Source organism: Oncorhynchus nerka, linkage group LG28, assembly GCF_034236695.1.
Source record: "Oncorhynchus nerka isolate Pitt River linkage group LG28, Oner_Uvic_2.0, whole genome shotgun sequence".
NCBI classification, from domain to species: Eukaryota; Metazoa; Chordata; class Actinopteri; order Salmoniformes; family Salmonidae; genus Oncorhynchus; species Oncorhynchus nerka.
The window spans coordinates 12,531,940-12,547,603 of NC_088423.1; the positions used below are offsets into that span (position 1 = coordinate 12,531,940).

Sequence of the window (15,664 nt, forward strand, 5' to 3'; positions counted from 1 at the left end):
ACTTCTTGTTGGACATCAACATCGCCACTGGTGCTATCTACTGACGGACATTTGTAGGAGTGTCTAAAGTGCTTGCTGTATCCTAATTAATAAAGAGAAGCACTTTATTCTGCCTGTTTTTTTGTCTAGGCCAATACTCATCATGCTGTTTTGTTTGCAAAGCTGAGTGAGTTGGTGTTAATTAGTCACTGTGGTTACCTTCATCCTCCCACCACAAAAGAGGGGACCATGATTACACTCACTTGCACAGAAGTATTTTTTCTGTGACAACAGAATTGTTCAGAATGTTCCAATGGAAATGAGCTTTTTGTTTCTCCCGTTCTTGATAGAGGAAACTGTTGAGTGTGAAAAACTCAGCATCATTGCAGTTCTTGACACCTACCATACCCCGTTCAAAGGCACTTACGTCTTGCCCATTCACCCTCAATGGCACAAATACACAATCCATGTCTCAAGGCTTAAAAATCCTTCTTTAACCTCTCCTCCCCTTCAACTACACTGATTTAACAGGTAACATAGTTTTCACCTTGTCAGTCTGTCATGGAACAAGCAGGTGTTAATGTTTTGTACACTCAGCGTATTTGTTAGGTAATTGACATCTGTGCTGCTTATGACTACCAAATGTTATGTATTAGAATTGTATCTTACAATACCATTCGAATAACTTGAGTTGTACTTTTGTAATGTTAGTTAACCTGACCTTCAACTAAACAGCCTCTGGTAGAACACAAAATCAAAGGTTTTTATAAGATACAGGACTGCATTGCAAGAATGTGTAGATACTAACCCTGGCCCACTTCCATTTAAAACATACCAAATTCCATGTATTTTCCAATAGAGTCAGGGAGATGTTTTCCCACTAGTCTGTAGGAGTCACTAGGTAGAAGTCTGCCTAAATGATTGACGCCACCTTTGAGCTGCTCTCATGTCTTAATTAAGCATGACTAATGCTGCCTTGGCCCGCTGTTGGTTAAAGCTACTGGTCTATGCAATTTAACCACCATTTAAACAGACTGCTTTTCAATAGTGTTTTATTTGTCCTTTTTTAATTTTCCACATTCTTGTCAATTTGGCAATAGTTAACATAGTAAAGTGCATCTGGAACATCTTCAAAAGGCCACATGAAAAGTAAGCATTGTCTCTTGAGCAAAATCAACAAAGTATCTCAATGAAATAACTTTACACACTGAACATTGTTTTCATGGAAAGAGACACTCGTACACATGAATGTATTGTTCATATCATACATAATGAATGATTCTTATCTGCTTGAAAAATGATAAGTACACATTTAACAGTAACAATGCTCCCATCTAAATTACGCTTTGTTTGTTCTTGAAAACTACCACTGCACAGACATTGTAGGCCTAAACAAACCAACGTGTCCCTAACAACAAAAGGATAATTACGGAACAGTTTTGAGACAACATATACTGCTGCAGGCATTGAGGTGGACTTGGGGTATTGAAAACAGTATGGGTAATAATGGATAATGAAACCTTGACATTATAGTACAACAGACATGCCACAAGAACACAGATTTCCACACAACTATGGAATATTAACTAACTCAAAGATCAAAACTAGTCCCTCATCTCTGCAAAAGGTTATTGAAAACCTTCAACATAGCGGTCACCTGGCTGATGTTTGATTGGATGTTCCCCTAAATCTGTTCTCCACTCAAGGTGGAAAAGGTTTTAATGACTTCCATCAGGAGATGTAGATTACTGTATGTAAGTCCTAGGATGTAGGTTACAGTTTGTGGCCTGGGACGTAAAATTACTCTGTCATTCGTGGGACGGCTAATCTGTGCACCTTACACCTCCCATGCCACACGCATGCCTAAACCAGCCTCACATGCCAAATCCAGTGTCATTAAGTCTGTTTGCCAATGTGTGTGTAAAACTGGATCTGTGTGTAGTAGAATCATCTGGAATTAGGTAGATCAGCCTTTCCTTACACAGACAAACGAAACACATGACCAGCATTACACGTAGCAGGTACAGTAGGCGTCAAGATTGAGAACATGATTCTCAACACGCCACAGACAGACATCCATCCATCCTAAGACTCAGTCTCAGACAGCCGGTCCTGGCATATCTCTAGAGGCAATTTGGCTGCTCCCCCTCCAAACACCTCCACATCACTGTCCAGCCAGGACACCACGTTCCCGGGGGTGTAGGAGGAACAGTTGGCCATGGTAAGGATGTCGGCTGGCTTCAGGACCTTGTCCCAGATGTTAACCTGGCTCAGCTCACCCACAAAGGCCTGTGTGGCGTCAAAGCGCCCGCCCACCATGTCCTGTTGAGGCCATAAACAACAGGCCTCGTTAAAAACAACATATCACTGTGTGGACCGCCAGGCTGAGCCAGACACACTTGACCTATCTGGTCTCTACTTTATAAGCTCTAAAAAAAAAAGTTCATTTATTTTCTCATGTAACTGATCTTCAGGATTTTTGTTAGCGATGGGGCTTTTCAAATTTGGTCTACACTCTAGAGCCTATAGCTCAGTACTCATGGCCATGGCTAAGAACCTGTACCATTCAAATCTGAAAACCTGATGTGCTTTTGTAAACCAAGAGTAAAATAGGCTAAATATTTCCCATACAAATATGTAATTGTGTATCCTACAGATAAGGGGCGCTAGTCAGCAGACTCACCTGTTCCTGCCCCAGTATGATGGCTCCTCCAGGCTTGATGCGGTGCCAGGGGGCCAGGTTATCCCCTGCCCCCAGCTTCTGACCATCCTGGTACGCTTCCCACAGACCATCCCTGGTGGTCCAGGTGATACAGATGTGTTGCCACCTCCCATCACGCACTGATAGAGGCAGCTGAGCCACCTGGACAGGTAACATAGGAGAGGAGTGTAAGGTAGGTACAGATGCTTACAAACAGAAAGGAGAAATACACATTAGATTGAGGAAGGTTAGGATTTGGTAAAGCTGGTAAAAAACTAAAAATCAGCAACCTCATTAAAGCCAGATCTAATTTAAAACAAAGACTCCTGTCAATAACGGTAGGCTCTCCCACAGATCAGCGATACTGAGAATCACTGAGTCATTTAGAGTGCCCTTACCTTGTCATTAATGAGCAGCTCTATGGGGTTGTTGCCCCACTCCATGAGGACAATCTCATTGGCCTGTCCTGGCACCCCATAGGAGAAGGGGGTGCCTATGCCAGGGCCGGCGCTGGACCGCAGCCACATGCACAGAGTGAAAGAGTACATCTCAGGAAGGCTCTTGGCCATGCGGCCGTACAGGTAGTTAGTACGCAGGGGGAGGACCAGCTTAAACTGCTCGGGGGACTTGAACCCACTGCCACCTGCAGAGAGAATAATGGGAGAGTTGTCTATGAAGTCACCTCTATACTTATACACAAATTATGAGAACAAAATGATAAGCCAACATTTGTCAGATTTGATCTAAAGCCTCAGTTGTTTACTGCAGTGGGGTACAGTATGTGAGTGGCAGTGATTGGGTCAGTTAGTGGGATAGTTGATAGAATGAATGACTCATTGTGTTTACAATGTGTGAATCTCCCGGTTTGTGCTGCAGGTGTGTACTACTGTCATCGGATTGTGTACACAGTCATATGTTTGTGCGTACGTGAGTATGTGTCTGTCATATCTTTCCTTTTCCAGTGATTTACCTTTCTCCAGCTCATTGATCCTGGTCAGCAGGGAGTTGAGAGTGCTCTCTGTCTTCTGCCTGTGGGCTGTGGTCTCGTTGTAGAGCAGAGACTTCTCTTCCTCCAGGTTGTTGACCTTACTGAGCAGCTGTTTTTCCAGGTCTCCCAGCCTGTGCTGCAGCAGGTCTCGCAGCTCGCTGGGGAACCACGCTCCCGACATGTTTGCTCTCTGCTGCTGCTGCTGCACAAGATGGAGACGTCATTAGACAATTAAATAAGTGGAGACAATACAAGATGGTCACAAACAATTAGTGGAGGTTAACGCAGACAGTCTGTGGAGGTTGATAGACTTCAGGTCAATTTGTATTGAGGTCTGAGATGTGCTGCTTCCCGTCTCTTATGTTTGTCACCTATTTAATGTGTGTAATTTTCAAAGATCATTGGCTGAGTGGAAATCGGCTACACTGTGTGTAGGCTAGTATGTTATCAGAAGGCCCAGGAGTTGTTTTCCTGGCCACATGACTCTGGCCCCTTATTGTAACTCATGGAGAACATTGGGTCTCTCCAATTGTCTCACCAGTTTCCAAAGCCTGTTAATGCATAATGAGCTTAAAACACCATCTACTGTGTGGTTTAGCTTGATACCGTCATGCGTTTGTTTCCCAATGTACTTTTACTGCATGGCCTAATGGGGATTACCTGTGGTTCAGGAAGCTCTAAACTAACAGATGGTACTACACCTACACAAGCTAGGATTGGATTTACTCAACTTGTGTTTCCATCTGGAATGAAACAGCTCTGCAAGAGACCTAAATATCCCAAGAAACACATTATATCTGTGGTCATTTGAATGAGCTGCTTTTATTAAGAGCTGATGCATTTGTTGAGTAAGGTGACATAGGGAACTTAATCACTGGAAGGTAAAGGAGATAAAAGGCTAATCCATTCAGGGTATGCCTCCACATGGTGGCAAAAATATAATATTATAGGCCACAGGCCAAAATGGGAGCAAATTTAATGGCCACAAAGTTGACCACAGCAACAGGTGTTCACTTTGGACTCAATTACTTAATAACCAGACAATCATGCAAGGGGCAACAATTTTAAACATTAGGCCTATTTCAGATGTATTTAAATCACACTGGTGACGATCATTTTCAGCACACCCTTTCCATGATTTAGGAACCAAAGAGTAATTTATGGTTACTGTCCCGTGTCTTACCTCTAGGTTCTCCAGTCGGTCCTTCAGACTCTGCATGGTCTTACCGAGGTTGTCGATTGTATCATTGGGATCTCTGGGTAAATCTCCCATTGTGTTCTGATTATTTTTGTTTTTACTCCAAGATCCACCACTTTCATACTTCCCTTCCTCGGAGGCTGACTCGCAGAGGGAGAGCTTGGTGGTCAGCTCGTTTATGGTCCCAAATTGGTTGACTATCGTCTCTTTCTGTTGGAGAACCGTTTCACGGAGCTGCATGACTGTGTTCCTCAACACTTCCTCCTGAGCCGCCGTGTTTGGTTCGCGAACTACAGGGACCAAACAAGTGTCAGCGCCAATGGTCATGGCTCGGCATAGGAACCGGGCTCCCGTATCCGGATTGTCATCCTGTCCACGCACAAACTTCTCATAGCCCAGTCCCAGTGCGTAAAAACACAACAATCTCAACAGAGATAACATACCAGGGCAGTATTTTGGTCGTTAATCTTTAGTGAAATAACGGGTGGCGCCTAACCGATTATTATGCCTTTCAAATCCAGTGCGTAAAACACGCCGAGAAAGCGGTAATCTACTCGGAATACCATAGTCAATCTCGAATTAAACGATATATATTGTTTCAAAACGTTATCATTCCATACAAAGTACAATTTTGAAAAGTAAAACTTAGGCGATGGTAAAACCACATGAGTCTGGGTTAACGTTCAAAGTTTCCATGCCTTCAATCCGCATTTAATGGTGCTTTAAGGACAGCGACCATGAGTTAAGAAGATTACTGTCTGATGTATGGCGCGATTGGATTGGTTGTAGTATGTTGCCATAACTACAGTCCGTATAGGTAGGTTCTGTATGATGGACAAGTCATTTTTGAGTTGTATCTAACTGGTACTGTATGATCATTGACCAATCAATTGAAATAGATGCTATAACAATGTCCAATATTCCATATCCCTATAAAAACTATAGTATTAAATAAATTAGGGAAAGGCTTCACACATATGGTTCAGATCCATCAAACACCAGTACTAAAGGCTCAACTGGGATCACAGGTGACAAGATAGGTAGGTGGGATTTCCACTAGATAGCCAATTTTGACTTCGTGGCTCAGCTATATCGTAAAAATTAATGAAAACATAAATGAGCTTTATGGTCTTAATTTAAGGTTAGGCATAAGGTTACCAGTGTGGTTAAGGTTAGGGTTTAATGTTAGGTTGAAAATCAAACTTTAAGAAGAGAAATTGTAGAAATAGGCAGGCATTGTAAATTTGTGGCTGTGGTAACTAGTGAGTACTCTGACCGCACCAATGGAAAGATCCAGAACCGCCTGGCATGATATACTAGACACTGAAAAGACGATGATGGAAAGTTGATGGAATGATGAAAATGGAGGTGAGTAGAGTTGACAAGGAAACAGATGTCTAACAGGACCAAATAAGGACATAAATTGTTGCTGTTTTATCATTGCCATTATGCACGCCTGCCCTGGTCTCAAAGACATAGTACATGTAAATCCGGAACACTCAAATTAGTAAACATGTGTTACAGTTTGGTATGGTTAAATAAGACGGAAGGTTTCTTAAGGCAAAAACGGAGGGAGGTTGGTTGGGCATATTACGCGAACGTCTAGCAACCTAAAGTTTGCGTGTTCAACTCTAATCACTGACAAGTTTAGCATTTTAGCTAATTAGTTACTTTTTAGCTAATTTGCAACTACTTAGCATGTTGTTAGCTAACCCTTTCCCTAACCTTAACTGCAACCCTTTAACCCAACTCATAACCTTATCCCTAACCCTAGCATAGAAAACGTTAGCCAGCTAAATAATGTTAGCCACCTAGGTAACGTTACCCACAGCAAATTGGAATCATATTATACATTTTGAAAATTGGTAATATATTCTACGTCTTGCGAATTCGTAACATATTGTATTACTTCCAAATCCGTAACATATATGAATTGTACATCTTAACATATCATACGAAATGGGTGATGGACATCGACAAATTAATACGTAACATATACTAAAAGGAGAGTCTCGAATTTACATACAGAACAATATAAAATGTTCTGAGTCCAGGTTGTCCCTAAGAACACTTGGTGTCAACCAATGTTCCTGATAAAGGATGTGCAGGTAAACAATTAGTAGCATCACCTTCGTGGTCTGACTGAAATCTGAAAGACAGTAGCATCTAAACAGCAGGAGAGATGAGGAAGACGGGAAGCTCTGTACCACAGTGGGGTTGGCTTTTGATATGGCATCGAAAACGGTCACTTAACAGCCAATTTGTGATTTGTGACACAGTTCGGTATACTGACACAGGGGTGCAAAGCTCAGCTGGTGAAAATATAATATATGTGTGTGTGTGCGTGTATACAGTACCGGTCAAGGGTTTTTCTTTATTTTCTACATTGTAGAATAGCGAAGACAACTGAAATAACACATGGAATCATGTAGTACCCTAAAAAACTGTTAAACAAATTATAGTTTATATTTGAGATTCTTCAAAGTAGCCACCCGTTGCCTTAAACTTTGGAAACTATTGGCATTCTCTCAACCAGCTCCATGAGGTAGTCACGTTAAGCATTTCTCTTAACAGGTGTGCCTTGTTAAATTCATTTGTGGAATTCCTTTCTTATTTTACCTTTATTTAACTAGGCAAGTCAGTTAAGAACAAATTCTTATTTTCAATAACATCCTAGGAACAGTGGGTTAACTGCCTGTTCAGGGGCAGAACAACAGATTTGTACCTTGTCAGCTCGGGGATTTGAACTTGCAACCTTCCGGTTACTAGTCCAACACAGGCTACTCTGCCGCTCCTTCTTAATGCATTTGAGCCAATCAGTTGTGACAAGGTAGGGGTGGTATACATAAGATAGCCCTATTTGGTAAAATACCAAGTCCATATTATGGCATGAACAGCTCAAATAAGCAAAGAGAAACAGTCAATTATTACTTTAAGACATGAAGGTCAGTCAATCAGGAACATTTCAAGAACTTTGAAAGTTTCTTCAAGTGCAGTTCCAAAAACCATCAATCGCTATGACGAAACTGGCTCTCATGAGAATCACCACAGGAAAGAAATGCTTCAGAGTTCAAGTAACAGACACATCTCAACATCAACTGTTCAGAGGACACTGTGTGAATCAGGCCTTCATGGTCGAAGGTTTCTTTCTGCAAAGAAACCACTACTAAAGGACACCAATAATAATAATAAGACTTGCCAAAAAACATGAGTAATGGACATAAAACCGGTGGAAATCTGTCCTTTGGTCTGATGAGTCCAAATTTCAGATTTTTGGATCCAACAGCCGTGTCTCCGCATGTGTGGTTCCTACCGTGAAGCATGGAGGAGGTGTGATGGTATGGAGGTGTTTGCTGGTGACACTGTTAGTGGTTTATTTAGAATTCAAAGGCACAATTAACCAGCAAAGGCTATTTGACCAAGAAGTAGAGTGATGGAGGGCTGCATCAGATGACCTGGCCTCCACAATCATCCGACCTCAACCCAATTGAGATGTGGTGGCTACTTTGAAGAATCTAAAATATATTGGTTTAACACTTTTTTTGTTACTACATGATTCCATATGTGTTATTTCATAGTTCATAGTGTTGATGTCTACAATCTAGAAAATAGTCAAAATAAAGAAAAACCCTTGAATGAGTAGGTGTCCAATATATGTATGTGTATATATAGTGCATTTGGAAAGTATTCAGCCCCCTTGACTTTTTCCATTTTTTTTCACGTTAGCCTTATTCTAAAATGGATTAAATCGTTTTTTTTACTCATCAATCATCAAATGAAATGATGAAGCAAAAACTGATTTTTATAAATTATTGCAAATGTATTAAAAACAAAAACTGAAATCACAAGTATTCGGACCGTTTACTCAGTACTTTGTTGAAGCACCTTTGGCAGCGACTACAGCCTCGTCTTCCTGGGTTTGACCCTACACGCTTGGCACACCTGTATTTAGGGGGTTTCTCCCATTCTCTGCAGATCCTTTCAAGCTCTGTCAGGTTGAATGGAGAGCATCGCTGCACAGCTATTTTCAGTTCTCTCCAGAGATGTTAGTTTGGGTTCAAGTCTGAGCTCTGGCTGGGGCACTCAAGGACATTGACATTTGTCCCGAAGCCACTCCTGTGTTGTCTTGGCTGTGTGCTTAAGGTCGTTGGCCTGTTGGAAGGTAAACCTTCGCCCCAGTCTGAGGTTCTGAGCGCTCTTAGAGAAGGTTTTCATCAAGGATCTCTCTGTACTTGGCTCCTTTCCCTCGATCCTGACTAGTCTCCCAGTCCCTGAAAAACATCCCCGCAGCACGATACTGCCACCACCATGCTTCACCGTAGGGATGGTGCCAGGTTTCCACCAGACGTGACGCTTGGCATTCAGGCCAAAGAGTTCAATCTTGGTTTCATCAGACCAGAGAATCTTATTTCTCATGGTATGAGAGTCCTTTAGGTGCCTCTTGACAAATTCCAAGCAGGCTGTCATGTGCTTTTTACTGAGGAGTGGCTTTCCATCTGGCCACTCTACCATGAAGGCCAGATTGGTGGTGCTTTAGAGATGGTTGTCCTTCTGGAAGGTTCTTGCATCTCCACAGAGGAATTCTGGAAGTTGTTCAGAGTGACCATCAGGTTTTTGGTCACCTCCCTGGCCAAGGCCCTTCTCCCTTGATTGCTCAGTTTGGCTGGGCTGACAGCTCTAGGTAGAGTCTTTAAAACTATATTTAATTTTTTACCCCCTTTTCTCCGCAATTTCGTGCTATCCAATTGTTTTAGTAGCTACTATCTTGTCACATCGCTACAACTCTCGTACGGGCTCAGGAGAGACGAAGGTTGAAAGTCATGCGTCCTCCGATACACAACCCAACCAAGCCGCACTGCTTCTTAACACAGCGCCGGAAGACAGCCGCACCAATGTGTCGGAGGAAACACTGTGCACCTGGCAACCTTGGTTAGCGCGCACTGCGCCTGGCCCGCCACAGGAGTCGCTGGTGCGCGATGAGACAAGGATTTCCTTACCGGCCAAACCCTCCCTAACCCGGACGATGCTAGGCCAATTGTGCGTCGCCCCACGGACCTCCCGGTCGCGGCCGGTTACGACAGAGCCTGGGCGTGAACCCAGAGTCTCTGGTGGCACAGTTGGCGCTGCAGTCTAGGTAGAGTCTTGGTGGTTCCAAAATTCTTCCATTTAAGAATGATGGAGGCCCCCGTGTTCTTGGTGAGCTTCAATACAGCAGACATTTTTTGGTACTCTTCCCCGGATCAATGCCATGACACATTTACATTTTTTTTAACATTTAAGTCATTTAGCAGACGCTCTTATCCAGAGCGACTTACAAATTGGTGCGTTCACCTTATGACATCCAGTGGAACAGCCACTTTACAATAGTGCATCTAAATCTTTTAAGGGGGGTGAGAAGGATTACTTTATCCTATCCTAGGTATTCCTTAAAGAGGTGGGGTTTCAGGTGTCTCCGGAAGGTGGTGATTGACTCCGCTGTCCTGGCGTCGTGAGGGAGTTTGTTCCACCATTGGGGGGCCAGAGCAGCGAACAGTTTTGACTGGGCTGCGCAGGAACTGTACTTCCTCAGTGGTAGGGAGGCGAGCAGGCCAGAGGTGGATGAACGCAGTGCCCTTGTTTGGGTGTAGGGCCTGATCAGAGCCTGGAGGTACTGAGGTGCCGTTCCCCTCACAGCTCCGTAGGCAAGCACCATGGTCTTGTAGCGGATGCGAGCTTCAACTGGAAGCCAGTGGAGGGAGCGGAGGAGCGGGGTTGACGTGAGAGAACTTGGGAAGGTTGAACACCAGACGGGCTGCGGCGTTCTGGATGAGTTGTAGGGGTTTAATGGCACAGGCAGGGAGCCCAGCCAACAGCGAGTTGCAGTAATCCAGACGGGAGATGACAAGTGCCTGGATTAGGACCTGCGCCGCTTCCTGTGTGAGGCAGGGTCGTACTCTGCGGATGTTGTAGAGCATGAACCTACAGGAACGGGCCACCGCCTTGATGTTAGTTGAGAACGACAGGGTGTTGTCCAGGATCACGCCAAGGTTCTTAGCGCTCTGGGAGGAGGACACAATGGAGTTGTCAACCGTGATGGCGAGATCATGGAACGGGCAGTCCTTCCCCGGGAGGAAGAGCAGCTCCGTCTTGCCGAGGTTCAGCTTGAGGTGGTGATCCGTCATCCACACTGATATGTCTGCCAGACATGCAGAGATGCGATTCGCCACCTGGTCATCAGAAGGGGGAAAGGAGAAGATTAATTGTGTGTCGTCTGCATAGCAATGATAGAGCCAAGTGACTTGGTGTATAGCGAGAATAGGAGAGGGCCTAGAACAGAGCCCTGGGGGACGCCAGTGGTGAGAGCGCGTGGTGAGGAGACAGATTCTCGCCACGCCACCTGGTAGGAGCGACCTGTCAGGTAGGACGCAATCCAAGCGTGGGCCGCGCCGGAGATGCCCAACTCGGAGAGGGTGCAGAGGAGGATCTGATGGTTCACAGTATCGAAGCAGCCGATAGGTCTAGAAGGATGAGAGCAGAGGAGAGAGAGTTAGCATTAGCAGTGCGGAGGGCCTCCGTGATACAGAGAAGAGCAGTCTCAGTTGAATGACTAGTCTTGAAACCTGACTGATTTGGATCAAGAAGGTCATTCTGAGAGAGATAGCGGGAGAGCTGGCCAAGGACGGCACGTTCAAGAGTTTTGGAGAGAAAAGAAAGAAGGGATACTGGTCTGTAGTTGTTGACATCGGAGGGATCGAGTGTAGGTTTTTTCAGAAGGGGTGCAACTCTCGCTCTCTTGAAGACGGAAGGGACGTAGCCAGCGGTCAGGGATGAGTTGATGAGCGAGGTGAGGTAAGGGAGAAGGTCTCCGGAAATGGTCTGGAGAAGAGAGGAGGGGATAGGGTCAAGCGGGCAGGTTGTTGGGCGGCCGGCCGTCACAAGACGCGAGATTTCATCTGGAGAGAGAGGGGAGAAAGAGGTCAGAGCACAGGGTAGGGCAGTGTGAGCAGAACCAGCGGTGTCGTTTGACTTAGCAAACGAGGATCGGATGTCGTCGACCTTCTTTTCAAAATGGTTGACGAAGTCATCTGCAGAGAGGGAGGAGGGGGGAGGATTCAGGAGGGAGGAGAAGGTGGCAAAGAGCTTCCTAGGGTTAGAGGCAGATGCTTGGAATTTAGAGTGGTAGAAAGTGGCTTTAGCAGCAGAGAGAGAAGAGGAAAATGTAGAGAGGAGGGAGTGAAAGGATGCCAGGTCCGCAGGGGAGGCGAGTTTTCCTCCATTTCCGCTCGGCTGCCCGGAGCCCTGTTCTGTGAGCTCGCAATGAGTCGTCGAGCCACGGAGCGGGAGGGGAGGACCGAGCCGGCCTGGAGGATAGGGGACATAGAGAGTCAAAGGATGCAGAAAGGGAGGAGAGGAGGGTTGAGGAGGCAGAATCAGGAGATAGGTTGGAGAAGGTTTGAGCAGAGGGAAGAGATGATAGGATGGAAGAGGAGAGAGTAGCGGGGGAGAGAGAGCGAAGGTTGGGACGGCGCGATACCATCCGAGTAGGGGCAGTGTGGGAAGTGTTGGATGAGAGCGAGAGGGAAAAGGATACAAGGTAGTGGTCGGAGACTTGGAGGGGAGTTGCAATGAGGTTAGTGGAAGAACAGCATCTAGTAAAGATGAGGTCGAGCGTATTGCCTGCCTTGTGAGTAGGGGGGGGAAGGTGAAAGGGTGAGGTCAAAAGAGGAGAGGAGTGGAAAGAAGGAGGCAGAGAGGAATGAGTCAAAGGTAGTGGGGAGGTTAATGTCGCCCAGAACTGTGAGAGGTGAGCCGTCCTCAGGAAAGGAGCTTATCAAGGCATCAAGCTCATTGATGAACTCTCCGAGGAACCTGGAGGGCGATAAATGATAAGGATGTTAAGCTTGAAAGGGCTGGTAACTGTGACAGCATGGAATTCAAAGGAGGCGATAGACAGATGGGTAAGGGGAGAAAGAGAGAATGACCACTTGGGAGAGATGAGGATCCCGGTGCCACCACCCCGCTGACCAGAAGCTCTCGGGGTGTGCGAGAACACGTGGGCGGACGAAGAGAGAGCAGTAGGAGTAGCAGTGTTATCTGTGGTGATCCATGTTTCCGTCAGTGCCAAGAAGTCGAGGGACTGGAGGGAGGCATAGGCTGAGATGAACTCTGCCTTGTTGGCCGCAGATCGGCAGTTCCAGAGGCTACCGGAGACCTGGAACTCCACGTGGGTCGTGCGCGCTGGGACCACCAGATTAGGGTGGCCGCGGCCACGCGGTGTGGAGCGTTTGTATGGTCTGTGCAGAGAGGAGAGAACAGGGATAGACAGACACATAGTTGACAGGCTACAGAAGAGGCTACGCTAATGCAAAGGAGATTGGAATGACAAGTGGACTACACGTCTCGAATGTTCAGAAAGTTAAGCTTACGTAGCAAGAATCTTATTGACTAAAATGATTAAAATGATACAGTACTGCTGAAGTAGGCTAGCTGGCAGTGGCTGCGTTGTTGACTTTGTAGGCTAGCTGGCAGTGGCTGCGTTGTTGACACTACACTAATCAAGTCGTTCCGTTGAGTGTGATAGTTTCTACAGTGCTGCTATTCGGGGCTAGCTGGCTAGCTAGCAGTGTTGATTACGTTACGTTGCGTTAAAAGAACGACAATAGCTGGCTAGCTAACCTAGAAAATCGCTCTAGACTACACAATTATCTTTGATACAAAGACGGCTATGTAGCTAGCTATGTAGCTAGCTACGATCAAACAAATCAAACCGTTGTACTGTAATGAAATGAAATGAAAATGTGATACTACCTGTGGAGCGAAGCGGAATGCGACCGGGTTGTTGAGTGAGGAAGTTCTATTCGGTAGACGTTGGCTAGCTGTTGGCTAGCTAGCAGTGTCTCCTACGTTAAGGACGACAAATAGCTGGCTAGCTAACCTCGGTAAATTAAGATAATCACTCTAAGACTACACACTCTAAACTACACAATTATCTTGGATACGAAGACAGCAAAGACAACTATGTAGCTAGCTAACACTACACTAATCAAGTCGTTCAGTTGAGTGTAATAGTTTTTACAGTGCTGCTATTCGGTAGACGGTGGACGTTTGCTAGCTGGCTAGCTGCTGGGCAGATAGCAGTGTAGACTACGTTAGGACGACGAAATACGATAATTACGCAATTATCTTTGATACAAAGACGGCTATGTAGCTAGCTAAGAAGAAATTGCTAAGATTAGACAAATCAAACCGTTGTGCTATAGTGAAATGTAATGAAATGTATACTACCTGCGGACCGAAGTGCGAATGCGACCGCTCGCTCCAACCCGGAAGTAGAAGACACAATCCTGTCTTGGAGCTCTACAGGTAATTCCTTTGACCTCATGGCTTGGTTTTTGCTCTGACATGCAGTGTCAACTGTGGGAACTTACAGTTGAAGTCGGAAGTTTACATACACTTTGGTTGGAGTCATTAACTCCTTTATCAACTACGCCACAAATTTCTTGTTAACAATCTATAGTTTTGGCAAGTCGGTTAGGACATCTACTTTGTGTATGACACAAGTAATTTTTCCAGTAATTGTTTACAGACATTATTTCACTTATAATTCACTGTATTACAATTCCAGTGGGTCAGACGTTTTACATACACTAAGTTGACTGTGCCTTTAAACTGCTTGGAAAATTCCCCAAAATGATGTCATGGCTTTAGAAGCTTCTGATAGGCTAACTGACATAATTTGAGTCAATTGGAGGTGTACCTGTGGATGTATTTCAAGGCCTACCTTCAAACTCAGTGCATCTTTGCTTAACATCATGGGAAAATCAAAAGAAATCAGCTACGACCTCAGAAAAAAATGTGTAGACCTCCCACAATTCTGGTTCATCCTTGGGAGAAATTTCCAAACGCCTGAAGGTACCACGCTCATCTGTACAAACAATAGTACGCAAGTATAAACACCAAGGGACCACGAAGCCGTCATACCGCTCAGGAAAGAGACGCGTTCTGTCTCCTAGAGATGAACATACTTTGGTGCAAAAAGTGCAAATGAATCCCAAAACAACAGCAAAGGACCTTGTGAAGATGCTGGAGGAAACAGGTACAAAAGTATCTATATCCACAGAGTCCTATATCGACATAACCTGAAAGGCCCCTCAGCAAGGAAGATGCCACTGCTCCAAAATTGCCATAAAAAATCCAGACTACGGTTTGCAACTGCACATGGGGACAAAGATCATACTTTTTTCAATTTAAAGTTTTATTAAGTTCTTGTTTTTCAATCAACCAACAAAACACATTCCACATTCACAGATGTGACAGGCTTTAAAAAAATAAAAAGTCAAAAAATATAATAATAATAAAAATACAATTAAAATGAATGATAAAGTCAAATAAAAGCATTTATTTGTTCTTAATCTATATATTTTCCTTGGTACATATATATATATACATACGTACATACATACACACATATACATACACACACACACACACAAGATTGTACTTTTTGGAAAAATGTCCTCTGGTCTGATGAAACCAAAAATAGAACTGTTTGGCCAAAATGACCATCGTTATGTTTGGAGGAAAAAGGGGGAAGCTTGCAAGCCGAAGAACACCATCCCAACCGTGAAGCACGGGGGTGGCAGCATCATGTTGTGGGGGTGCTTTGCTGCAGATGGGACTGGTGCACTTGACAAAATAGATAGCATCATTAGAGAGGAAAATGATGTGGATATATTGAAACAACATCTCAAGAAATCAGTCAGGAAGTTAAAGCTTGGTCGCAAATGAGTCTTCCAAATGGACAATGACCCCAAGCATA

At 44.6% G+C, this 15,664-nt stretch overlaps 1 protein-coding gene across 2 annotated transcripts; it reads right to left on the reverse strand.

Moving 5' to 3' along the window:
• Positions 1-1,022: 1,022 nt before the first annotated feature.
• LOC115115472 (neuronal pentraxin-2-like) lies at positions 1,023-5,886 on the reverse strand. 2 transcript variants are annotated; one of them, XM_029643959.2, is made up of 5 exons: positions 4,852-5,886; positions 3,651-3,867; positions 3,079-3,323; positions 2,663-2,842; positions 1,023-2,301 (listed from the first exon to the last, which is right to left on the reverse strand). In XM_029643959.2, exons 1-5 carry the CDS (start codon positions 5,305-5,307, stop codon positions 2,065-2,067), a joined length of 1,335 nt encoding a protein of 444 aa, XP_029499819.2. In that variant the 5' UTR covers positions 5,308-5,886; the 3' UTR covers positions 1,023-2,064. The 2 variants fall into 2 exon arrangements, with proteins under 2 accessions (XP_029499819.2, XP_029499818.2); XM_029643958.2 differs by having other exon boundaries at positions 3,651-3,870; positions 4,852-5,885.
• Positions 5,887-15,664: the final 9,778 nt, after the last annotated feature.

Bases quoted from the DNA above. Each gene is read 5' to 3' on its own strand.
- LOC115115472 (XM_029643958.2), bottom strand. From the start codon at position 5,307: ATGTTATCTCTGTTGAGATTGTTGTGTTTTTACGCACTGGGACTGGGC. The intron at 2,843-3,078 runs GTAAGGGCACTC...TTACCTGTCCAG, and splicing joins AGCTGCTCATTAATGACAAG to GTGGCTCAGCTGCCTCTATC. The intron at 2,302-2,662 runs GTGAGTCTGCTG...TGGCCTCAACAG, and splicing joins TCATACTGGGGCAGGAACAG to GACATGGTGGGCGGGCGCTT.